Here is a 25,368-nt window from a genome sequence, read left to right as displayed (position 1 = left end):
GCTTTTACTTATGCGTCCTTTATGTTGAGCACTTGTGTCGTGCTCTATAAACAGCCGCAGCCGCCGCCACCACCGCGCTCGCTCGCTCGCTCGCTGCTGTGACGTAAGGCGCGGCCATTGGGCCAGCCCGCCGCCAACTCCTCCCTTATAATAAAGCCCGTGTGCGCGCGAGTGTATGAACGTGCGCGCGCGCGTGTGTGTGTGCGCGCTGTCAAACGACAGCAAACGCCGCGGCGGTGCGCGCCGGCAGAGCACATTCCGCTCGGCGCAAAGCACGCACACTCGGCGGGGCCACTTTTCGCTCTTTTCTTCGTCCCACTTGCAAGCATTTGAGTCATGTTAAGTTGCGAGGAGTGAGCGCCGCGCCTCCCGCTCGTCCCGGAGCTCCGTTCCGGCCACGACCCCGCGTGTTCCGAACCGGGTATTCTTCTTTTTTTTTTTTTTGTTCCCCTTTTTTTTTTCTTGGTAGAGCGTTGCCTTTTCCCCTTTAAAATTGGCTCCCGTACAAACCGCCGCGTTGGATCCGTCGGCGTACTGCGAGACTCCGGTGTACAACCCGGATCTCTGCCCCAACATGATCGCCGCGCAGGCCAAGCTGGTGTACCACCTCAACAAGTACTACAACGAGAAGTGCCAGTCGCGCAAGGCGGCCGTGTCCAAGACCATCCGCGAGGTGTGCAAGGTGGTGTCGGACGTGCTGAAGGAGGTGGAGGTGCAGGAGCCGCGCTTCATCAGCTCGCTGAGCGAGATGGACAACCGCTTCGAGGGCCTGGAGGTCATCTCGCCCAGCGAGTTCGAGGTGGTGCTCTACCTCAACCAGATGGGCGTGTTCAACTTCGTGGACGACGGCTCGCTGCCCGGCTGCGCCGTGCTCAAGCTGAGCGACGGCCGCAAGCGCAGCATGTCGCTGTGGGTGGAGTTCATCACCGCCTCCGGCTACCTGTCGGCGCGTAAGATCCGCTCGCGCTTCCAGACGCTGGTGGCGCAGGCGGTGGACAAGTGCAGCTACCGCGACGTGGTCAAGATGGTGGCGGACACCAGCGAGGTCAAGCTGCGCATCCGCGACCGCTACGTGGTGCAGATCACGCCCGCCTTCAAGTGCACGGGCATCTGGCCGCGCAGCGCCGCGCACTGGCCGCTGCCGCACATCCCCTGGCCGGGCCCCAACCGCGTGGCCGAGGTCAAGGCGGAGGGCTTCAACCTGCTCTCCAAGGAGTGCTACTCGCTCAACGGCAAGCAGAGCTCGGCCGAGAGCGACGCCTGGGTGCTGCAGTTCGCCGAGGCCGAGAACCGGCTGCTGCTGGGCGGCTGCCGCAAAAAGTGCCTGTCGGTGCTCAAGGCGCTGCGCGACCGCCACCTGGAGCTGCCCGGCGCGCCGCTCAACAACTACCACATGAAGACGCTGGTGTCGTACGAGTGCGAGAAGCACCCGCGCGAGTCCGACTGGGACGAGAACTGCCTGGGCGACCGCCTCAACGGGATTCTATTGCAGCTCATCTCCTGCCTGCAGTGCCGCCGCTGCCCGCACTACTTCCTGCCCAACCTCGACCTCTTCCAGGGCAAGCCGCACTCGGCCCTGGAGAACGCCGCCAAGCAGACGTGGCGCCTGGCCAGGGAGATCCTCACCAACCCCAAAAGCCTGGAGAAGCTTTGAGGTAATCCGGCCGAGCCGAGCCGAGCCGAGCCGAGCCTGTAGTCGGCGGGCGAACGAACGAGCGAGCGAGCGAGCGAGCCAGCGCTTCTCACGAGCCTTTTAATATTTCTTTTTTTTTTCGGGGCGCCTTTTGACCAGCGCCACCCGTTTTCCTAAACCCATCAACAACAAAAAAAGGCTTTCATAATTCCAACGAACCTTTGACGAGACTTGAAACGCGCGTGTACATTTGATACTGTAAATGTGTTGATAGCATTGTGCTTCCTTCCAGTGAGATTGTGAATGTCGGTGGGGTTTTTTTCTTTATCTGCTAGAAAAACAACTTAATTTATACTTTGGCTCGAAACGGTTTGTCGTCTTTCTTTTTCCTTTTTGCAAAGTTTACATTTGAGTGTAAAGCTTTTGTTAAACACACATTCCATCGATTTACTTGAATTTTTTATTTAAATAACATTTTTTTATTGGCTGTTCTTTTCTTTTTTAAAAAAAATACTTGGTCTGCCACGATTTCGTTTTATTAAACGACAACCTATATAAATAGTAAATATATATGACGGTAAAATTGAGAAAAAAGAAATGCACTTGAACTACACTGGATTATAACATCTGTGATCTGTTTGTTTTTTAATTGTCATCCACTTAATTTAAAGAGCTAATAAAACCAATTCTTATATGTATTTGGTCGTCGTCGTGCTTTTGTTAAAAAGTCAACATTGATAAAACATTTCAACGACGCGTTTGGATTAGCGAGACCGAGAGGCGCAATTTGAAATACCTCGACGCTGTGAGTTTGCGCAAAATGACAGCAACATGCAAACGTGTTTTTTTTTTTTTCCGGGGGGTGGGGTGGGGGGTGCGTGTTTGCAACTGACCTTGGGGCTGACCCCCTTGAAGGCGGGGTCGTCCTCGTCCACCTCAAAGTAGATTTCGCTGCCGGTGATGGAGAGGGTCCCCCGGGCCACCAGGCCAGGCGCCACCAGCTGGGCCGGGCTACTCAGTACCACAGGGCCTGACGAGGCAAAACATGCACCTTACACACCAACTTGTACCCAAAAAAAAAAAAATAATAATAATAAAACAGTCGCAGCACGTTTGAATCAAGTTTTGCGCTATTATTATTGAATACGTTTTAGGATTCGTGTATTCGCCACATTAGAATCCAAAATTCACCACGCACTTTCCAACGTCTCTAATTTATAGGGCTTTCCAATTTACAAACAAAACGTCGTCGTTTTGCAAAATGTGGAGTCGCCACAATGTCGGGAGGGGGGACATTATTAGAAAAGCTAAACGAAATTAAACTAGTGTAAATGCATTTTAATTTCTGCATGGTTTGGACTGAATTAAAAACAAAAGCAAAAATAATTTTTGCGAGGTTCTGCAATATTGTTTTTGCTTTTGTTTATTTATATATCGATATACACGCGTGTGTGTAATTTGTTTTAGCTCTGATATTAATAAAAATAAAATAGAAGGAATACATTTAATTTACATTATTACGACGCACTAGTGTATTGAAAAAATCTCCGTCTTGGGTTATTGGTTTATAAAAACAGAGGAAACGTTGTTTCCTTTTGCATATAGTGTTTTGGACAAAAAAACGTACAGCGTAAAAATGTAAAAAAAAAATGAATTGAAATGAAACGCAGTTTGAATTGGAAGGTTTGGATAATAAATTTCAAAATGCACTGGCATATATTTCGCAATAGCTGCATAAATTCACAGCCACCGCAAAGGCAATTTCCAACATTGTGATCTGATTGCATAATTTAACAAAAGGAGTATTGTGCTGAAAAATGTCCATCAATAATACAAACTAGCACAAAAACACGAGTGGAACATTGTTCAACCAAATATTAGGAACAGCCCTGCTCAGCCTGACTTTGCGGGGAAGGGGGTCGAAGTTGACGTGAAGAGGCAGCAGGTTGCTTGCTCCTGTATTGTCACCTTGCTGGGCCCTCGCGTGCACGGAGCCACGCATGCGTGCAGAGGCAGGAATAGAAAGCAGGCGGATCTTTATCGATCCCTTCAAATCAAGAGGAGCCAATTGAACGCGCCATCAGTCTTCATCGGCATCCTCGGGCCAATTAAAAAGATGCACGAGGCGGGCACGTACGGTAGGGCGACGGGGACGCAGCTCGCGCATCACCTTCCCCTGGTTACCGTGTTTGGTGACGTCAGCGGTCGTAACCCGATGATGGCAACAAACCGGATTAGGAATTGTTGCCCGTGTAATAACTGCATATTGCATATGGCACCGCACGCACGCATGCGCGGATCGGCGACGGTTTTGCGGAGTGGGGCGAGCACATTGCGAGAAGAAGAGGAGGATTAAAAACATTTTAATCCTCTCCCTCGGAGATCTTTTCATAATTAGACGATGTGGCCTTCCAATGTTTACATGGGAATAATGAAATTAAGGGCACGTTAACACGGGATTGAGGCTCAAGCAATTTGCAGCAGCGAACGGAAATGGGATTTTTTCACCTTTTTGGTGAAATGCAAAGGGGGCGTGGCGGATTATTAGCCGCAATGCATCCACATTAGAATAAAGCCTTATTATGAAAACGCAAGCATGAGACAAATTCAAACTCATTTCGTGAACAGAAATATCTGAATGTTTTACACTAAATGTAAAGCACAACAATAAAGCACATTGGGGCTCCCCGTGCAGGCTGAAATTGACAAGTTTTCGAGAGAAAAAAAATTGAACTTTTCAGGTTATTTATACACATTATCATTTTTAAATTTACAAGGTACATGTGTCTGATCATCAAACATGGTCACACTAACCCACTGACCTTTTTATTTTAAATAGGTTGATCAAATAAAAAGCACAAGGGAGCTTTTGTATTGCTTTTTGTGCAGATGTACCTAATAAAGTGTGTCAAGGGTGCCCATTATTTGCAAATAATTTAACAAAACCTATAGCCTGCAAGAGCACATTCATCCAAATCTAATCAATTCCATTCGAAACATGGTTTTGCTAAAATCTCTATAAAACAATTTGAAGTTACACATGTAAAAAATATGAATAATCATAATATTACCACATTTTCCATTATTGGTTAAAAAATACGGCATTGGCAAACACTCCTTCCCCAATACAGAACAAGGAGCTAAAATGGCTTCCGAGCCTCTAAATATGTATCCATTTCTTTCCATTTCAAACACGTCATCTTGTTTCTCGCCAACTTCAACACAGCTGGCTAAGCAGATGAAAGTAAAACATGAGCAATGTGCAAAATGTGGACGAGAACGCTGTCGGTGAGTCAGCCTTCACTCTGGACACCGATGCCATTCCTTTCGGCGTCCACGCACATGCCTGCATATTATTAGTCGGATTATTATGAGAGTGGATGCCGGGCTGACCTTCACCCTCCACATTGAGAGTGTTGAGTGTCCTCATGCCAGCACTTGCTGTGTGTGTGTGTGTGTGTGTGTGTTTGCTCTAATCACAGCTGTCTCAAGCGCCTCGCACCCTAAAGGCTGGCAGGGATGAGCTGCGTTGCCGACACGGAGCCCGTCCCAGCGCTCTCATTAGGCCTCCTCGCGCTCGCTGGCGCTCATAAATACATGATAAATACATCAGCAGCTTGTAGGAGGGAGAGAAAGTGCCAGTGGACCTTGGGGGAAACTCCCAACGCTTCAGGCGGCAGACATCCACAAAACAATGTTCCTGCCTGTGTGTGTGTGATGTGGAGTCAAAGAAAGAAATGCAAATGCAAATAGCCAAGGCATCTTATTGCTTGGAGTGCAACGTTTGCTACCATTCTTTGTTTTGATTATGGAAGATTGGACTTGGTTGGAGTGACCATCAACAGCCAAATCGCCAATGGTCAGCGATGAACTCCCTGCATTGCTATTAAAAGCCACCAGGGGGCACTTGTACATGATAAGTGGGAATTGAGCATCCACAAGAAGAAGAAGTAACTTTTGTTTGGCGCTGTTGCTCAGTGACAGCATCTTGCAGCATACTTGTGTCATTTTGGTTAACTACTCTGTTTTTATGAGGCAGACTTTTTGTTGTTGTTTTATTATTCTGCTTGCTTGACTGCAGAGGTTGGCAGGAAAAAGTCTGTCCTCTCCGTCACCTCCTCAACGAGCTCGTACTGGCACTCGGCGGCGGCCCGCTTTCGAGCGCACTGTTTGTGTGGACGCGCGATGGGCTCAATCCTACATCTTGTGTCACATTAAAAAAAGAAATGAAAAAGTCATTGCTGTTCTCTCCACAAGATCAAAAGAAAAAGAAAATGCTGCCACGCAAAGCCGAGGTCTCTCGCACTCGTCGGCGCACGAAGCCGCTAATGTCTCACATGCGGTTTCTAATTCACTTTTTGGACGGTTGCTTAAAGTTGAACTCTGGCGGAGGCGTCCCCTCGTCAAACTGCGGCGGTGCCTCGTAAACCACCCACAGAGATATTATGGGATGTCGCGTGAGCCTCGGATAACGTTTTCCGACACGTTTGCGTTCAGATGTTTCGAGAGATAGCAAAACTGAAAGAGATGCTAATTTGGAGCATTGGTGTTTTGCAATTAAGAGCATTAGCGAAGGCTATCTAGTCCTTTTGAATATGTCATTGTTCTATTTCCTATGTGCACCATTTAAAAATGCAAGCTAACCCAACAACAATGTAAGACTCTAAAGTGGACTTACCACCCAGATTGTCGGCCTCCTTCTCCTGCAGCAGGCCGGCAGAGTCGTCGTCTCCCTCCAGAATCAGCTCCGTTTCGGGGTTTTGGTTGGCAACACTTTGGCCGGGGAAGAGCGGGGCAGTCTTTAACTTGACCAGCTCGTCCTCTTCGGTCACTGCAAAAAAAAACAAAAAAAAAAACGACACAGTTAGGAGTTGGAAAAATAAATCTTGATCAAGTGTTTCCACTCGACACTCGTATTTTATGCACGCATCAGAAGGCGCTTTATTCCCACTTAACTCAATCACTGCCATTGACGGATATAGACGATCCATTTTATCCTGGCGTTGAATCAGTTAAGGTCGCTGTGTGATGAATGTGAAAGACTGGCTTTTGGGTGGAGAACAAACTAGAATGAGCATGTTAGCATGCTACACAAGCAGCAAGACGCCGCCGCCGCCGCCGCCGCCGCCGCCGCATGCCACAGCGTATATGGCGCCGACTGAAGGCATTTGAACATCACAGGTAGGTTTGCTTTCATTCGCAGACAAGGTCAAGAATGAAACACAACGTTTGCGTCTTGAAAGACCAACGGCTCGCCGTCGATTAGCGACGTGGCTCGCCCGCTTTTGGAGACGTGACAAGATGCGAGGCTGAACAGACAGCGCAATTAGGTTGCGCCGGGCGGGACGTCATCATGCGCCTGCCTGAAGCTCAACCCGGAGCACGTCTCGCTACGCGTCTTGTTGCGGCGCTCAGACGACACTTTCAATGTGTCCAACGGAGGAAAATAAACCGACGACACCAGCAATTGTTGGCTTTTTTTTCTTTTTCTTCGAAAGACAGCGTGCTCAAATATGATTTTCTGCATCTGTGCATCGCACACCACATCCCGGTCGCTCACAATAATCTTTTAAACAAATCCAAAATGCTCGCTTCCTGCTCTGCCTCCTATCTGGGGCGCTCTGGGCAGATGGAGGGAAGCAGTTTGAGCGATTCGGGGGGAAAAAAAAAAAGAAATGGGGCCTCCCTCGAGTTGGAGGCCAAAGTCCACCGCGGGCTGGAGATGAAAGCCAAACGTGTCATTTTGTAAAGTATCCCGCTGAAAGGCTGATGAGTAGACGTGCTGATGTTTGGATTGGCACGTGGGAGCACCGGGCCCGACTAGACTAAATAAACGCGGCTAATTCCGACAAGAGAGCAAAAATCACACACGTCCGTCCGCCCGCCCGCCCGCCCGCCGCTGTTTTGGACCACGGAGCGTGCGTTCTGGAATCATCAAAGAAGGCAAAGGAATTCAAATGCTGCGGCGTCTGATTCCGTTTTCCAAATCCGACACGTCGGGGAGGAGATGTCGTCCGTTTGTTTATGATCATCAAACTTGAAGAAACATTTTAATTGGTAATAGATTCAGATCTTTTTTTAAATTATTTGAGTGTGTAGAAAGTGAAAAGGCAAATATCTTTTTATTTGAACACGGAGATGATTCGATCTGGCGTTAGTGTCGGAAGTGAGCATAATGGCGTTGACATCCGAGCTCCCGTTTAAACAAGGTGGCGTTGGCCTCGGGGATCTCGGCGGATCAGGATTTCAAAATACAAGTTTATCTTCTTACGTGGGGAAATGTTCCACACATTAATGTATAGCACGCTGACCTCAAAGGGAACTCGAAAGGCACTTGAAGTTTTGGGAGCTTGCGCAGGAATGATTCTGTTTTATGTCTCCTGCTGTCAGCTCTGTGTAAATAACTGGGCTGATTTGCGCAAAGCATTCTGACATCTTACGGAATGCACGCGAGCCAGCTCCAATATCAAATCCATCGCTGGGGTTCGCACGGACGGCCTCCTACGCATTCCGCAGAGAGCCGAGCCGAGCCGAGCGGCGGGCCGCGATGGCCGCTTCGCCAGGGATTTCAAAACAACAGGCAAAGGCGTCGCGTTTGAGCGCGGCCGGCCGTAAACATCGTAAACGTTGATTTACGCGCCGCTTCCTCTCGGGGAAATTTTCATTTAATGTGCGAGGATGCGCTGCGAAGTGTCTGCCGGAGCTTGAAAACACTCGCGGTCCGACTCGACAAATCCCAGCCCTGCTACAAACAACTACAATGGAAGCCCGTACAAAAAACACAAGTTTAAATGAAGCCCCTCCCCTTTTTCAACATAGCGTGCTAGGAGTCCTGTTTTCAATCGAAATTGAGCCCGAGTAAGCTTCGTAGCACGCCGACCGCAGAGGACAATCGGTCCGTCTGTAGCAATCAGCGCCATGCCAGGAGGGAGGAGACGAAGCTTCTCCCCTGATTGGCGACAGCGAGGACACCCGGAGGTAAAACACCCCGTTAAACACTTGGATCAATATTAACCTGACTTCCATTTCATGCTTGCCCGCTTCCAATCAGCCCACAATATACTCCCAACAGCGCCGAATGTGCTGGCGAAGCTGCCAATGTGGCTAATAGACGACGAGACGGAGTGTCCGCCCAATCGCGCGCACACACCGCACACAAAAAAAGTGATGACAAAGGTCAAAACCACAGCGCTGCCGCCCAAAGACGCTTTTAGAAGCCTACGGGTTTGCTCCAGCGCCATCATCACCTTCTGAAGGCCTCACCGTGACCGCAAAATCATTTTGACTGATTGGCGTGGAATTCGGTGGACAAGTGGATGCGAAACAAATGACATCACCAAATTGTCAGTCAAAACAAAGCTCGGAACGATGCGCCGCACTCGGATGTGCAAAGTGCTCAGCGGCACTTTGAAAGGAGGCAATCTGAAAATAACTCCTTTGAGCGCGCACAACAACTAAATAAAAGGAGCTCGTCGCGTTCCTCGGGAAAAAACAAAGGCGACGGTGAGACTGCTTCAAAACAGACACGGGCCACTCACTCATCGCGCTCTTCTTTGTGAAGACGAGACAAAAAGAAAAACAAAACGTCCGCGTGACTTTCACGGCTTCAAGCGAGCGGGGGAAGAGTGACGCGTGCCGCCGCCAGCGCCCGTCTGCCCTTCTTCAAACGGCAAAAAATGGCGCCTTGTCATATCCTGCCGTCAAAGTCGGCATTCTTTTCGGACAACCTGCCGAAGAATGTCGGCGGCGACATTCAGCAGCTCCTTTGAACGATTAAAATTGTCGATTGGACACAGACGGAGTCGCGGGTGACAAATGTTAAAGCCTTGGCGGAGGTCAGCGCTCCGACTTTTAATTGTCGCTGAGTCGGCGATGGTGTCTATTTACTGGCAAGCCAAAGTGTCCTTGGCGGATGACATTAGAGCTTTTTTCTTTTTGCCTGACACACGTCAACACATCGCACTGAGAGCGAGAGAGCGAGAGGCCACAAAATGAGTCAATGACTCAGATCACCGCCCCCTCCCGACATCACGCACACACACACGCACACACAGGCGCAGGGAAAATTAAGAGCAGACGGCCCAATGATTGCTTGTATGGACCACCTGCAGCTGCCATGTGTTGGCGTTGGAGCCCAAATCCAACCAGATGCCTTCCTGGACTTGTCCAACCATCCTTACCGGATCAATGCTGGTCGACAACTTTGTGGTCCAGACTAGAGTAGATTTAAGGGTCACTTACATATTTGGTCTGTAACATTTTGAAAAAAATGGGGAAAAATTGCTGTCCTCCAAAGTAAAAGCAAATTGTGATTCAAAACAATGATGAGAAGGCTGCAATTTGGAGGATTGGCACAATTTGAAATTAAACGAGGGCTCAAAACAATGAATTGATTGCCAGAGATGATTTGGGATTATTTTGACAATGGATTAATGGTCAAATAATCGATTCAGACATTCATAGGTCAAATGGTAAAAATAATTGGGCCTTTGATAAAGGCCCGTTATTGTTCCGCAACTTGAACATTTTTAGCCGAAAGGCATTTGAATGTGTAAAAGAGGCTGAAAGAGGGTCGAGCGGGTTTAAGGTTATTAGCTTGTAAATCAATACGCTCATTCTGCATTTGCTTTATAAACACAAGGCCAGAAGGGCCGCTTAATAGCGCCGCTCTTTGCGTAAAAGTCACTCTTGCGTTAAGTCTGAGGAACGTTGACCCGTAGGCCAAGTGGGGAGGACAAAAAAAGGAGGCGCCTGGTTTTTTTTCGCCAACGACATGTTTTGCAGAGGATAAAAACACCAATGAAAGTCATGTGTCATGTTCAATTGCTAGGACTAAATGAGCCACGCGTTCACCACCACCACCGTGAGCTCACCGTACTCCTGCAGAGTTTTGCACGACACGTCCGAGTGCGTCGAGCCCAGCGGGTTTCTGATCAAGCGCCGCCTCCGCCGCAGGTCGTCCTCCCAGTAGTCCAGACGCCAGAAGTCGTGAGGCGGCCTGCGAGAAAAAACAGGAAGCAACTTCAACCAATGCCCTTCTGCTGAACAAGCAAAACAACAAAGCTCATCAAATGCAGTACAATAAAAAAAATACATATACACATAGTATATGTTGTGTGTATATATAGATATGATCCGAGTCAACAGAAAGCGAAAGCAATGGTGTAAATAACAGCAGGGAGCAGCAACCGCCGTGGCGTCCATAAATCACACGGCCGGCTGGCCGGCGGGTCGGCCAGCGCTCCATTAACAAATCCAGCGTCAAATTACAAGTGAAAATGGCGCAGCTTGCCTCATTTTTTTAAACACTCTTTGCTTCTTTTAACAAGTCTTGTAAATCAAAGGTAGGCATCTCCCACGGACAGCATGGGCTCTAATGAGCGTGGGGGTGTGCTTGACGCATGAGCCTATAAAAGTGAACCCCGACCGCCACCCCCACCACGCAAACGTGCGCCAGAGATTAAAATAATGTGCTGAAATATTCATCGTAATGATTTCCAGAGCCCTGGAGCAAGCACATTGAAAATTGCATTTTTATTCATTATTAATAATGGCAAATTAGGGTTGTTAAAAGCAAGAGAAGTTGGGGGGGGGGGTATTAATTCCAGCATGTGGTAACCATCTTTTTGTAAATGATTATTCCGACATTAGCGAGAACCGGGCCGGCCGGGATGGCTTTATTGCCGGCCCCTAATGCAGACCATTAGGCACTGGCAACGCAGATAGGTGACTAAGTGCTGCTTGTTCTCACGCTCCAGCTGGACAATTTGATTTAATTATTTATTCACAGCCTTGGTGGAGGCAATGCGGGAGAATGCGTCGCCTTTATTTGCCCTTGAGCGGGAAAAAGAAATGTAATCACGCATACGTGGCAACCGGGTAATTGCAGTCGGCCCGCTCGGATTTTGATGAACCAAACAAGATAACGCGGCGCATTTTTTGCTATGAGTTGGGAACAAAAGTAAGAGCAAGAGATGTGGCATTCGAGTTGACACAAAACACTACAAACCAATTAAAGAGAAATACAAGTTATGTATTCAAAAACTAGAAGTTCGCCCTACGCAGATCTGCTAGCTTATTGCTAACACACAATGCCAAATGCCATACACAGGCTAACAAAACTAGCATTGTTATGGTGCTTGTGCTCGTTTAAGATTTGTTCAATTTGTTGATAGTAAACACTCAGAGGGCCAGAGTAAAGAGCGTCGGTGGAGGCCCGCACGCCACAGTTTGGCCACCCTTCCTTGAAAATGCTCCTTTCGCTACAACCTAAATACAAAACACCCGAGATACTTCAGTGAAACCTTGGCAGGCGGCCGTCTCCATCAACGTTTGGCTCGTGCCGGCATATCGAAGGAGTCTAAACAGATTAAAGTGTTACACGGATCACATGACAATGTTGAGTGCACTCGCACACACACGCGCACACACACACACGCACCGAGAGTCCTTAACGTGAATAGCACAAGTGTCAGAAATCAAGCGGCTCAAGAGACTTAGCTGAGGTTTGACAGCAACAAGAGCTCACTTTCAGTTAAATATCAATCAAAAGGCAGTGTGTGTGTGTGTGAGCGTGTGTGTGCGTGTGTTTATGTGATTGTGTAAAGGTTGAACGCCGCTGTCCTATATGCAAAGCGAATGCCTGGAGCTTGTCCTCTGTCAGTCAGAGCGTTTAAAAAGGAGGATGAAGAGAGAGAGAGAGAGAGCGAGCAAGATGTCAGTGGGCGTAAAAAAGAAGAAAGCCACGTAAATGATATTGTAAATGCCGGATTACGCCGCGCCAAAAATGTAAATCCAGGCATTTTTCCAGGCCCAAGATTATGTGCGCCTAATTCGGGGGTGGGATAAAGCTTCCACTTTGAAGATCCACCCAAGCGCATTCAATGTACTTTTATCAGGTCTAGCACAGGAGGTCCATTTGTTTATTTTGCCTTTATCAAACGGTTAGATGCAAAATAAATCTGAAACTGTTGACGCTGACATAATTTCCACAAAAGATAACATTTGAGTTGGATGTTATGAAGCTCAACATGTCCCTAAAATAAAAAGATTTTAATTATATATTGCAAAAAGTCCACAATCAAAGTTGCTAGGTGAAGTTACAGAATATTCAGACATTTCAAAAACAGTATTGGTGCTTGGCCGATATGAATTGCTAGCAAAGAACATACAATTCGCCATTTTTATGGGTCAGTCAAAATGGGGAAATGTCAAAGGCACCATCTGGTGATAACCTGCAAATAAAAGCTGAAATGTTGATCTCAAGCCAAAATGTTTTCACATCCCAAAAGGCAGGCAGAGCGTAAACGTGTTGTTCTAACGCAAAGCTTGTCGCCGTAACTGACTGGACTTATTAAGTCGCAGACCTTCGTCAGTTAACGCATTTCGCCCGGCCGGCCGGCCGGTCGGCTTCATGACAACAATAAAAAATGGCCGTGACGAGGCCCGCCCGGATACGGGCAGAATTTATTAGCGCGCTCGCCAATCAATCACCTAAATGGATTTCAAACTGCATTTTAAAAGCTAATTTTCCTGCACTGATAACCTTCGGGAAACAGGAGCGCCGTTATTTATGGGGCTTTCAGCTTTGCCTAAGTGTGGCGGGATAAATGCAGCAAAGGGGGACCACATTGTCGGACTATTACTCTCCTCTTTTCATTTTTAGGCTCCTGTTTTGTTAGTTGTGAAATATTTTGCTCATAAAACCGCAGGATGAGATGCAGGTTTCCAAAGCAAATGAAAAATGATGGATTTTAAAATGCACAAAAACTGAAACAATGTTCGATTGGACGGTGCTAACAAAGCAACCATGACAAAACAACACGTCAAATTAGAAACCCTGAAAATGGTAGATTTGCTGTTCAATTTGCTTCCAGGGTCCTTGAGACGTTTCCCTTGACATCAAGATTTTTCTTGCAACTTGCCAAAGGGGGCGCTACTGAGCTGTTTTGTTGAATGACAACATGCGATTTCCTGGACATATTGTTAAAAATGACTAATTCAAGAGAAACCCTAACCTTGCCTTAAGTTGGGATATTGGTAAGGAAAAAAACATTTTGGTGCGTTTTCATCCTTTTTGGTAAAAACACACACATGCACACACAGAGGCAGGCAGGCAGGCAGGGTCGCCTCGCAGATAAAGGGTCCCCTTTTATTCTATTTATACTGGAGGGAGGATTTGTGTGAGGCAGCCAGCAGGGAGGACACAGACATGCTGATTCAATAAAACGCCATTATGCTCTTTTTAAAGGCGTCAATTGGCGACATGAGTGAGGGGCTAATTATTATAAATACCAGTAATCACTGACAATTCTATTCACGGGGGGTCATTGCTGGTTTCTCTCTCGCACGCAAGCACGCACGCACAAGACAAGACGGCTCTTCTTCCAGATGACCTTACACACTCTCGGACTGAATTTTACTGCCTGCGTGTATGCATCGAAATGTGACAAAAGATACGTAAAATAAAAAATACAGCGAAGCCTTTAACGTCTGCTGTGCCTTAATTGGATGATTTGTGTGCATTCAAACTCGGGTTAAATAGAAGCTAGCATGCAACAATTAGAGTTTGATGATGATGCTAGCACCACTATGCTCCAGTGTTGTTCTTTTACTGTTATGTCTGCATCAAACATATCTTTTGGATTTTTAGCTAGAACCTACTTGAAATCTTGCAAACACATGCAGGACAATTCTGTCTTTCTGCTTTTAAATGGGAGCCTGTTTTTTTTTTTTTTCTTCTTTTGGTTCATGACCTGAAACAAGCGACCCGACTGACTTGTTTCCTTTTACCGTCACTTGTCAGGAAGTAAGAAAGAAAGAAAAAATTCTGGCAGGCGTTGAGAGCAAAACATCTCAAATAAACGTTAGTTCACATGAGCGCATGATGAAAGTCATCTGCAAGCAAAAGTAAAAAAAAAAAATAAAAGTAACCTTGTCTGTCAAGCTAACGGAACAGCTGCCGTGAGATGAAAACTGAAGCAAAAGAGCAAAGTGGTGGCTGGCAGCCACATGCTCCATGGGCCACTTTCAAAGTGCCCAGTCAAGTCAGCAAAGAGATCGGCACTCAAAAGTTTGCCAAGCAATATTACAGTCCCGCATCATGATCACATTAGCATGTAGCGCGTGTGCTAACATAAGCACGCTTTCATCTCCTCCATCTGCTGCTTGCTCACTTTGCATCAAAAATCATCTTCATCTAAAACAAAGAAATTTGGGTGAGTATTCCAACAACGTAGCAAAAATTAGCTTAGCCCAATGCTAACAAACAACGCAAATGACCATAGACGGGCTAACGGTGACTTGAACACGCGTCACTGTCAGAGTCGACGAGCCAACATTGTTCTCGCTGAGGCTTTCATCCAAAATGACAGTTCAGATCTGAAAGCTGCCCTTTGCGGAAGAAAAAAAAAATTCCACCGCAATGCTTGGCTGCAGGCATGGCTTGCGTTCTTTTGAGTGATCCATTTTTTCCTGGTCCAAGCACGACGGGTGGAGTTGATGTCAAATAGCTCAATTTTGGTTTCATCTGACCACAGTGCTTTCTCCCACACATGTTCATGTGCTTGTTTCACTCAATAAAAAAAAAAACACATCATTTTTCAAACTGTACTGTTAAACGTGAATTCCCTCCCATGTTCAACTTGCAAGTTTAGTTGTACGTAGCGTTCTAGCCGAGTCCAACTTTGCACGGTGAAGCTGCCTGGGCTGGAAACAGCCACTGACCTTGTTCTTGTGTATTAGAATTGATGTCCTTTTAAAGCGAGACCAAACACTGGTTGGCTCTCGGCTCGCGTAATAATATTTTAAAAAAGACTTATTGTTCCCATTCGTCAGAGATGAAACTGGCGGCAAGGAGAGGAGAAGCTGCCTTAACACAGATCGATAGGCGGCCTCCATTTTGCTTTCTGCTACAGAAAAAAAGTAATTATACAGAAGAAATGTTGAGAATCAATAGAGCAGTCAGCTAAGGTTAAGGTCTGCTGCGGTCGCCAATGAATGGAGGATCCTTCGTCAGCTGTCACTGATGCGCCCCCCCCCCCCTTCTGAAGAACCCGGCTAGGAAACGAATCAGGTTTTGCCTCTGAAGGCTTTTGTGTTGTAATCAGCCTAAAAGAAAAAAAGCGTTTGGCGTATGGGTGGTTCTCTGGAAGTGTGGTCCGAAAACAAACTCATTCAAAATGACCAAACCGGGTTTGCGGCAAGGCGGTGTTGTATTATTGCCACATCAAAAGACAAAGTTGAATATGTTTGTTAAATATAAAACGATATGGCATGACTATTAGCACGTTAAAATATGACATATCACGTTACAAGGTGACTTATTTTTCCATGAGGCAGTAGCTTGCAGAAAGGCTGGATTCATCCACCTTGACATCTACTTTCGCTTTGCACCACCCTGAACTTTATAATCCAGCAGCGGCAGTTCAGAGGTCAACAGCAGAGGCGACCGGCGGCCAAGGAAATCATTCCCTCCTCCTCCCTTCCCGAGGCAAAAAAAAAAAAAAAAAAAAACGCTTCTGACATCCAATTTTCAAGTTGATTTATCAGTGCAAAGCCAAAATTGATAGTGTGTCATTACCGGGCAGGGAGCTGTCGCGCCGAGACGTATAAAAGGGCTCCTCGTTTTGATTTAGCGCGGCGGATCAATACCAGCCTATACAGTTTCAATTTGAGGGCTATTGATTTTCCTCCGCCCACTCCGTACAGGGAGGGGCACATTCATCACGGAGGAGCCGTACAGCGCCATCTAACGCGGCAGCCCGAGAGACGGGGCCGCTCCGTCGGAGTGGCGTCACGTGACCATCCGAACCGCGCTTTCTGAGCATTCTTTGACTTCGCAGCAGAGCAAAAAAGCCTGCAGATGTTTGTCCTTGTGCGAGTCCAAATTTAACACTGGACCTTTTGGGGTATTTGTAGAATTTTTTATTTTCTGCAAATCAAACGAGCGGTTAAGACACCTGGGAACTGCTTAAAATTTTGAGAAAGAGAAAAAAAAATACATATCTCCTCCTAATACGATTGTTTATCATTGCCGCTGCAGCAACGATAAATATCCTCGGGCAGAACTTGAGATTTCAGTGCATTAGGCAAAAAATAAACATTTACAGCTAAGCTTTCCGCCTGCCCCCCCCCCCCCCCCCCCCCCCCCCCCACACACACACACACACACTTCAACACGCCAGAGGGCTTTCTATTTTACAAGAGCGGCATAAATGGGAAAGTTAATGTAGCATTGAATAAGACTGAGCTGCCGTGCATGCGACGTCGCCCCGAGCGCTCGGCGGCATATTGCGTCATTTTTCTTCAACAGCAGGTTACCATTAAAATTGAATTTGCTGCTTTTGAGGGGGAGGTGGGGGGGATCCATTTACTACATGGCCGTCTTTTGTATCAATGCTTTGCGTCACACAAAGAAAAAAAGAGAGAAAGAGAGACAGAGCGAGAAACAGACAGAGAGACAGAAAGAGAGACAGAGAGAGAGACAGAGAGAGAGTCAGAAAGAGCGCGAGATCCACAAATATTTGAAGCAGAGCCCAAATCCAGTCAGATGTATTTTTTTGGTGTGCTCCAACGGAAGGTTGAGTGCATTCGATGGAAGCGTTTGCAGCCCTAACAAACACAACTTGCTCAAATTCTGTTTCTCATTAGACAAATATGAAGTGTAAAACGTGCTCAGACAGATCACGTCATCGCTCATCTCTGCCGCTCGTCCGCATCCCAATCGGCGGTTTCGTGTATCATCGAGAAAGAAAAAAAAATAAGGCCAAATGATAATCTGTATCGTCGTTAACAAAAGCCAAACCGCAATCTAGAGAGATCGCTTTTGTCTTTTTTGAGCCTCATCTCGACCAAGCTGAGCTCCTGCCAGAGGTCTCGTGAAACAAAGATCACATGAGTGCTCCGTTTGTCCCAAACGGGTGCTTCTTCTTGATCTTTCCCCTTCGCTGCCCGGAGCCAGGGAAGTGGAACAAGCACTTATTTTAACAGGACCCTTGGGGGGACGGGAGGAGGGGGGAGCAGCGTTCGAAACGACCACCAGGTGCTGGCGTGCGTTACTGAGCAGGTCAATGAATGCCTGGACAGAGACCCCCCCCCCCCTCCCCAACCACACTGTCAGATGGGCGCCCCGTGCTGTAATTGCGTTTGCTGACCCTGGAGGACTCTGGGAAAGTGCCATTAAGCGGCAAACTCATCCCAGCAATGGCGGCTTTTGAGGAAACATCTCGCTCAGACTGGGTTGCGTCTTTTTTGTTTGGCTTTACTATTGGTGAGACTCTGGTGGCCCAAAACATTTGTTTACATCAGCGGCGGCCATTTGCGATGGAAAGATCTTAGATGTGGCTCACCTTTGGCCCGAGGTCCCCCAGGCGCCGTGTTTGTTGGTGAGGATGTTGACGATCTTCTGCCGCAGCTGACTGGCCGTCACGTGGTCTCGATGCTTGGCGGCGCCGATCAGGTGATCGCACATCTTCTCTTCCTCGCGTCTCTCGGCGGCGTACTGGCAGCAGTTTGACTTTTGATTTCACGAGAGGGGGGAAAAAAACAGAGTCGAGATCATTAAACCGCATTTCACATCAATATATGCACGAGACAGTTTTTGCGTCGGCGAATGTCAAATAAATAAAAGATAAACACATGAACTGATGACTCCATATGAACTTTGGACCAATGAAACGCTCCAATATGATTGTGGTATAAATCTGACATCTCTGCATGAATAAAGTCACCTCCGCCCAAAATGGTGCATTATTACAGAACAAAAAGTAAGATTCAGCAGGATTTTTTTTTTCTTAAGAATGTTTTTTATGTTTACATTTTTTTTACTTTATTGTAAAGTCACTTGAAATGTGACCGAATGATGACTTCAATATTAAATTTGACCATTTTCTCTTTATTGTCTTAAGTTTACTGCTTGATGGGGTTGAGGTCAGGGGATGACGGTAGCTAGCTCCAATTAGCACAGTCAATCGTCAGATTGGCTATTTTGAGAAATAAACAAATATAATAGTACATCTGACAGAGTATCAATTTGCTACCGGGCTCTTTTCAAGATGAGCCAGTGAACCAATTATTTCTGACACATTTCATGCTCGCAATAGGAGGGGAAATGGAAGGCTGGCGCCATTCAAAAAGTACCCGGCCTCTTCGTCCCACATTTCCAGGCAACTCCGGTGACGGATTGCCTCATCGTTTGGAGCGCGGTACGTAGTTTTGGGGATTGTTTGTTTTCGTCAGTTAACGGCGGCGATCTCCATGCAGAGGGCGCTAATAACGTTCGAGGACGACGACCGCGGAGAGGTTCGCCATTCACGTCTTCTAATGGGGCATTTGTCACGCTGACTAATGCTCCGGCTTGAGTCAACACACTTGAGCGCGCCGAGATATGAGCAGACAGCGGAGAGATATAGCGGGGCTCCCTCTGAGGAGAGCCGTAAATCAGCAGGGGGGGGGGGCTCCCCGCCGGGCGGGCGGGGCTATTAAGAGCAGAAAGGAAAATAGTTTAATAGAGCCGCCAGGACCGTCAGCCGTCAAGGAGCAAACAGAGCTACATATCACCGCGCCGACTCTATTATTGGCCTCTCTTCAAGCGGAAATGGGCTCCTTTGTGTCAGGCCGAATAACAAGGCTGACTTACAAGGCGGCGGCGGCAGCAGGATTTTGCACAAATCTATATTTGTGGATCGCTCCACACGTGTGGGTCAGTCTCAAGTGCTGAAAATAGAAAATAAAATACTAGTAATAAGTCAAATCATTTTAATAAATACATAGATTAAAAAATAGATAGATAAATAAATAAAATATTTGAATTTAAGTGAAATGGAAATGTGAGAAGCACAGATCGCTGATTAGCGTTATTTTACATTTTTAACTTTCTCGCAATTTGAAACATTTCATGTGTAAAAGACAGACTGGATGGCGATTGTGTTGCGAAGGCCTCCCTCCCTCCCTCCCTCCCTCCCTCCTGGGAGGACGCCGGCTGATATTCCAAATCTAATTTGCTAACAGAAGCCGGGAGCTAATTGAATTTCCTGCGTCAATTTTAAAATCTGTCAGATATTATTCTTGAGCGTATTCCTCATCAAGAAGGTAACTCGATCTGCGCGCGGTCACGTGACCGCGTGCTGACAAATATCATTTTCAAGCGCGCTACGACGCGGCGCCTTAATTGTAAACGCGCCTCATCCGCGTCCCGCATCTTCAATCTTTGAGGAGCTGCGGCGGGGAAAATAAAGTGTTAGCTGTCAGACAGAAGGGCCAGGTAGCCCCCCCCCCAAGCCACCCCCTCGTCTTCTTCTGACATTGCACGTCTCTCCCGGTTTATCTGTCGGGTCAAGGATCCCGGGCGACTGTAAATCAAGAAGCTGTTTGCCGACGGCTGTCGTTGGCAGATAAGAAAGTCATCAGTCCCCGCACGAACGCGCTGCTAACAGAGGTGATGCACGCGGGCCTCGCTTGTGCTTGCTTGTAGGACACGCACACGCCAGCCTTCACACACGATCATGTTATTTGAAGTACATGTCTGCAAAAAGTGCAAAAGGCAGTACCTCAAACTCTGCGTGTTTGTGGACGTCCTCGGCTCGCTGTCTGTTCAGGATGAACTCGGCTTCGTTGGCCACCCTCACGACGTGGTCCTTCATGGCGTGACACAGCAGCCTTCAAAAGAATAGATACGCATGGATGAAACATTCTCACCGATGCATTTGCAGCTTCAAAGGAATGATTATTTACCGTATTATGTTTTCTTTTTTAATCAGATTTTTGTTTTGTGTTTTGGTGTCACTATGACGAATTGAGTTGAGGAGTTCCATTTAGACAAAAGTAGTGCTTTGAGGTCATGTTGCGGATCACTCGACACTTTTGTGGATGCGGTCCTACCAAATTGTCGTCACCTCAAACTTAGCTTACTTTTCAATTGTGATCTTTAGCCGTTAACATGAAGTCAGCACCACGGACAGCGCCGTGTGCCACCATCACTGACTCTTTGTCCCGGCGCCAACGGGACGGGGGGCACTGGGAGAATCCCGAGCCAGGCTGGGCACTCGGGCCAGATGGGTCAGCAGATGGGCGAGGAGGCTGAGCCTCTGCTGATCTGCTCAACCAACCCCCCCCTCCCCTTGAGTATGTGCCACACCCTCAAAAGCTGTGAGAGGGAGGACAGCGCCGCGGGGAGCCAACCAGGCTAATATTCTTCCTCATTCACGTTCTGATGTCCTTCTACTTGAGACCAACTTTTCAGATGGATATGAAATTGGGGGCGACATTGCTCAATGAGGCTCTTTGTTGCGTACCTTCCCTCGTTGATGAGCTCAATGAAGGCCAAGCCGGCGTTCTTCTGGATGGAGTTCTGCCACTCCTGACAACAAAAACAACAATCAATGTTAAAATTGCCTCATTCTGTCAGAAACCAAAGAGCCGCAAACCACATGTGTGATTGCGCTGTCCCGCTCGGTGAAAAGATCTGGAAACAAAATGGTCTGATGAAACCGTATCCGCCCGCTTCAAATGCGGCCGCTTCCTTCGGCCCGCGCGGTGACAGATTAGTGAGCGAGCGAGCGAGCGAGCTAGCTCGCCGCCCCCACCTCGGCTGCCCGACTTGCCTTTCTGGAAATGATTAAAAGGGGGCGCTCCCCTCGCTCGTTGTGGGAAAACCAACTCTCTCTCTCCCGTAAACTCAACGAGGGCGAACAAATTCACATCATTTAAGGCGTGTTATCTCAAGCCGGGCCTGATTGCGTAGAACGCCGCCCGAGCATGTCGCCGAGCCTTTTCTCGTCTTACCTGACACGCAACACGCCGCTGACCTGCGCGCGTGTTAAGTAAAGAAGCCGCCGTAAACAAAGTGTTGAGCATCTGGTCTCCAAATGTTCCCTCTAACCCCTGTTGCCATCCAAGATTACACAAAACACCCCCTCCTTCCCCCCTCCCTTTCCTGTGACACCGTGTCAGCCTGTGAAATAAGCCGCCGTGGATTTGGACAGGGATCACGCGCCGCTCAGGCGCTCACGTGACAAAAATAAACACGGAGGGGCGTGCGACACCTACAGTAGGAGCCTCGGCCGGACCGGGTTTTGATTGACAGCCTTTGAAAATGGATGAGATGTGGCAAAGAAGACCTCAATGTGGCCACAAACTGGAAAGGAAATATTCTCGCAGGTACGTGGAACAACGTATGAATCCCCAAAGCAAGAATTCATTTTAAAATTAAGAGCCAGCATTGTGGGAATATCAGTCAGCAGGATCATTTTTGCCCCTCGACAAGACACAGTTGAGGACCCCAAATCTCATAACTCAATTTTTTTTTCTTTTCCCTGCTTTCATCTGGCTGAGATTCAGCAGGGCAGCGAGTATTTGCGAGCGCTCCGATCCAACCTGTCAGTGCGCATGGAGCCTTTGCTTTTATCTGCTCGCCGATGCTCGCCACATCTGGAGGCCTTCCATCACTAAATCTCCACTGGCTCCAGTCCTCCGCCGCCACCCCCCCCCGCCCACTCACCCCCCCCCCCTTTCCCCTACACTCAAACTGTTACAAGAAACAGAGCCGCTTGACCTTTTCGCTCAGCTCGGGAAAGCCGAGAAGAGTCTGCGTTTGCGGCCCGTCGTGCCGTGATTGCCGCCATTAGTATGCGCCAAGACGAGGAGGCGGGTCATTAGCGCTAATTTATGCAGAAAAGTGACAGGCCACAAAACAGTGAGGGTTCAAGGGTCAGCCAAGCACCCTCCTACCTGTCCCAACGCATTACGGCAAGGCGGGGGGGAAATCGCCCCTTTTTGCTGCAGCAAAAACAATCCGTAAAATGGTGTCACTTTTTCAAGTTACGTATTTTTCCTTGGACTTGCAAACCAAAATTGAGCTAATTCATTCTAGTCTGGCTGGGCAAGTATCGTCGTATCGGTCTGATCACGGCCTTATTTTAAGATATCGGGTAGTCCCGAAGGCTGCCGATACCAGCAACTGATACTCAAGCTGATTTTCTATTTTACGCTTCACACTTATTTTATTTGAGTAAAGAGAAGATCTACTGAGCTATGAAGTGAAGAAGCTTGCTCGGATGAGATGTGAAACAACACATCGTGTTTATTTTTGTAATGTTCGCTGATTGCTAATAGCGATCGCAACGTTGTTACAGCGCTTCCCTTTGCTTCAAGGCCTTGTCATTTGATCGATATCTCCGCCTGAGTTTCATCCCCAGAGCCCTTAATGGCAGAACCCTCTCGAGCGAGCGTAATGCTATCCGAGGATCCGACGAGAACTGCGGGGGGGAGGGGCCTGGCGGTGGCGCTGGCTGGACTTTGCACGCTCATGCGCTCACGTGCAATAAATCCTAATGTCTAGCAGAAAGAGGAGCCCGTCTAAGAACTTGAAATAACTCAACTGCGGCTGTCCCATTTGCACGGGGTTTTTTTTTCGGTCCCAAGGACAGCTCCCGTAGAAGCGAGGCAGAGCTCCCTGCCGAAGAGAGGACGTTCGGGGCCGCCGCCATCCACCTTCTGGTGTCTGGATGGGCGAAAGAGGCACCAAGTAATGGCTTCCTTATGGCCGCAAGAGTGATGGGCTGACAGAAGGTATGTTAACTATCTCCCTTCTAACTGCTACATCGGGGCTATGACCTTGCTTAAAACAGGGGCTTAACTGGAGCCTGGCGGGGTCAGCCCCGACCGAGGTAATCACTTAGCGACGGCCGCTGGGGCTCGGGCTTTGGGGGGCTAGAAAGTCGCCGCCACTGCTGCTGCCGGTTGTCAGCGGCGGGAACGTTTGACATAAAGAAAAGCATCATAAGCTTTTCGCCAGTAGCCCAGATAGGAGAGGCTTTTTATTTGAGCCTTTAGTTAGGGGAAGGCTCAAACTGAGCATAAACGTATTTGGGGAAAAAAGTTTGAAATGATAATATATTTTTTTCCCATGTTTTCTCACGTGGAGTCGCCCCTGAGGGTAAAATAGTGGCAACTCGGAAGCTCGCACCTCAGGTCAAATGAGACAAGCGGAAGGCAAACTTACTTGAGAACAAAGCAGCATAACGAGCTCCACCACCGACGTGCTTGACTTCATGCACACCAGACCTGCAAAGGCAAGCAAAAAAGAAACACACTGAAGCATTAAAGATTTTTTTTTTCTGCCTTGACTGTGCATCAATCAATATATTTTTTTATTTGGCTTTGTTTGATGCAGAAACAATAGCTGGTTTGCAGAGATGCATTAAATTGCAGTCATTAGTAAACAACAACGACAAGACGGCAACTCTCGTGCGCTCGTTAGAGGCCAGAGGAATGAGAAGAAGTCGTCGTCGTCGCCGTCGCCGCGTGTGGAATGGCAGGCTGTCACTCAGAGGCGAGTTAGCGTCTTTTGTCAAAAAACAGAACGGTGCCTTTCTCAGGCAGCAGGAACTGATAGTGGCCAGATGTCGTCAAGTCGCTCGCCACCTTCCCGTGAAGTCGAGAGGAAGTGACTCTCCTCTTGCACGCCGTCGACCTCTTGTTACCGCCGTGACACGCCGCGCCATAAGTCGACCCCGGCAGACAAACCAAAGGCGCTCTCTCTCCAAACAGGGGCCTGCCGGCCTTTTTGCTGGAAACGGCGCCGTTGTGGGGGTGGACGTTGCGGAAGGAGGCCGTCACAACAGCGGCAGTGTCGGAGCGCCGGGTGCGCTCGGCGTAATTGCGGCAGAGACCGCGTGTCTGCGGGGGTGGGGAGCAAAAAAGGCCACCGAGGGGCACGAGGGGGCTCGACCCCGGATAACGTTAGGAGTGATGGATGGCTGGTAATTACGGCCGCACAAATGTGTGCGACCGACCGACTGCAAGGACGGAAGGAAGTGGGAAGGGATTGCACCTATTTCCAATCAGGTTCAAATAAAATAAAATAAAATAAAATGGCATCGCGAGCGCTCGTACCTTCGATGAGCAGCTCCTGTCCGTGACTGCCCAGCAGTGTTCGCGACAGGAATGGCGCAAAGTCCACGAAGATCTCCCTGAGCAGCGGCGCCACCTTCTCCAAAGCTCGCTCCAGTTTGGAGGTGATGCTGCAAAGGCCAACGTGGAAATGTTCAACACCAAGCAAAGCAAAAACAAACTTTTTTTGCACGACGGTCCACTTGGAGATCTCGTGGCTTGATTATTTTTTTTAATGATATCATTATAAAATAATCAAGAAGGATTCACACGATGCTACGCCATGTGAGATTTTCTCTGATTAGTCTTGTGTGGAACGGAGCCATTCTGGAGCGCGGGGTTACGCCGGGCTACGCCGGGCGCGGCTGCCATGGCAACGGAGCGCCTATTTGTCGAGTGGAACGCACACGTGAGCCGAGTCTCGGGCGAGGCTGTCACAAACGATTAGCGGCAAGGAGAGATGAGGCGAGGAAAAGGCACACGCAAAAAAGGAACGCCAAAAACACACACACACACGAGGAGGGCAAATTGCTCAAATTCATTTCAGATTCATTTCACAAGTGGAGGACCAGAAATAAAATTAAAATAAACCAACTGACTGGGGCCAAGAGGAACACCTGAAATTGACCATTTTTTGAAAATATTTCATTCGTTTTATATTTACCATTATTGATTTATTGCCCATTTAAAAAAAATTAAAGAGTAGTAATGATGCTGCGCAGTTGCGTGTCTCCACATACGATGGCTGTTGGCTTGTAAGCTAGCCATGGAGAGAATGAAAATCACAAGCCGCATGACTCAGCAGAACTTTGGGGCTGCGGTATTGAGCTGGACCAATCAAATGT

General features: G+C 47.9%; 2 protein-coding genes across 4 annotated transcripts in view; one reads left to right on the top strand and one right to left on the bottom strand.

Moving 5' to 3' along the window:
• The window catches only part of nbeab (neurobeachin b), an 87,203-nt gene that overhangs the window by 33,714 nt on the left and 28,121 nt on the right, over window positions 1-25,368 (bottom strand). For all 3 annotated transcript variants that reach the window (XR_015859388.1, XM_088380553.1, XM_088380554.1), the window contains 8 exons: window positions 24,527-24,654; window positions 23,634-23,695; window positions 20,926-20,990; window positions 20,182-20,290; window positions 17,983-18,149; window positions 10,507-10,631; window positions 6,312-6,464; window positions 2,527-2,663 (listed from right to left, as the gene is read on the bottom strand). Coding sequence is in view for 2 of the 3 variants with exons in the window: in XM_088380553.1 (XP_088236679.1) it covers window positions 2,527-2,663; window positions 6,312-6,464; window positions 10,507-10,631; window positions 17,983-18,149; window positions 20,182-20,290; window positions 20,926-20,990; window positions 23,634-23,695; window positions 24,527-24,654 (946 nt within the window). In the remaining variant the exon portion in view is untranslated. The remainder of the gene's footprint in view (window positions 1-2,526; window positions 2,664-6,311; window positions 6,465-10,506; window positions 10,632-17,982; window positions 18,150-20,181; window positions 20,291-20,925; window positions 20,991-23,633; window positions 23,696-24,526; window positions 24,655-25,368) is intronic.
• On the top strand, window positions 181-2,331 carry mab21l1 (mab-21-like 1). Its single transcript, XM_088380570.1, has one exon. It carries the CDS (start codon window positions 575-577, stop codon window positions 1,652-1,654), a length of 1,080 nt encoding a protein of 359 aa, XP_088236696.1. The 5' UTR covers window positions 181-574; the 3' UTR covers window positions 1,655-2,331.

Source organism: Syngnathus floridae, chromosome 7 (genome assembly GCF_059516105.1).
Source record: "Syngnathus floridae isolate MCC-2025c chromosome 7, RoL_Sflo_1.0, whole genome shotgun sequence".
Lineage (NCBI taxonomy): Eukaryota > Metazoa > Chordata > Actinopteri > Syngnathiformes > Syngnathidae > Syngnathus > Syngnathus floridae.
Note: the sequence above shows the minus strand (reverse complement) of the source record. Positions and strands in the feature narration are given on the sequence as shown.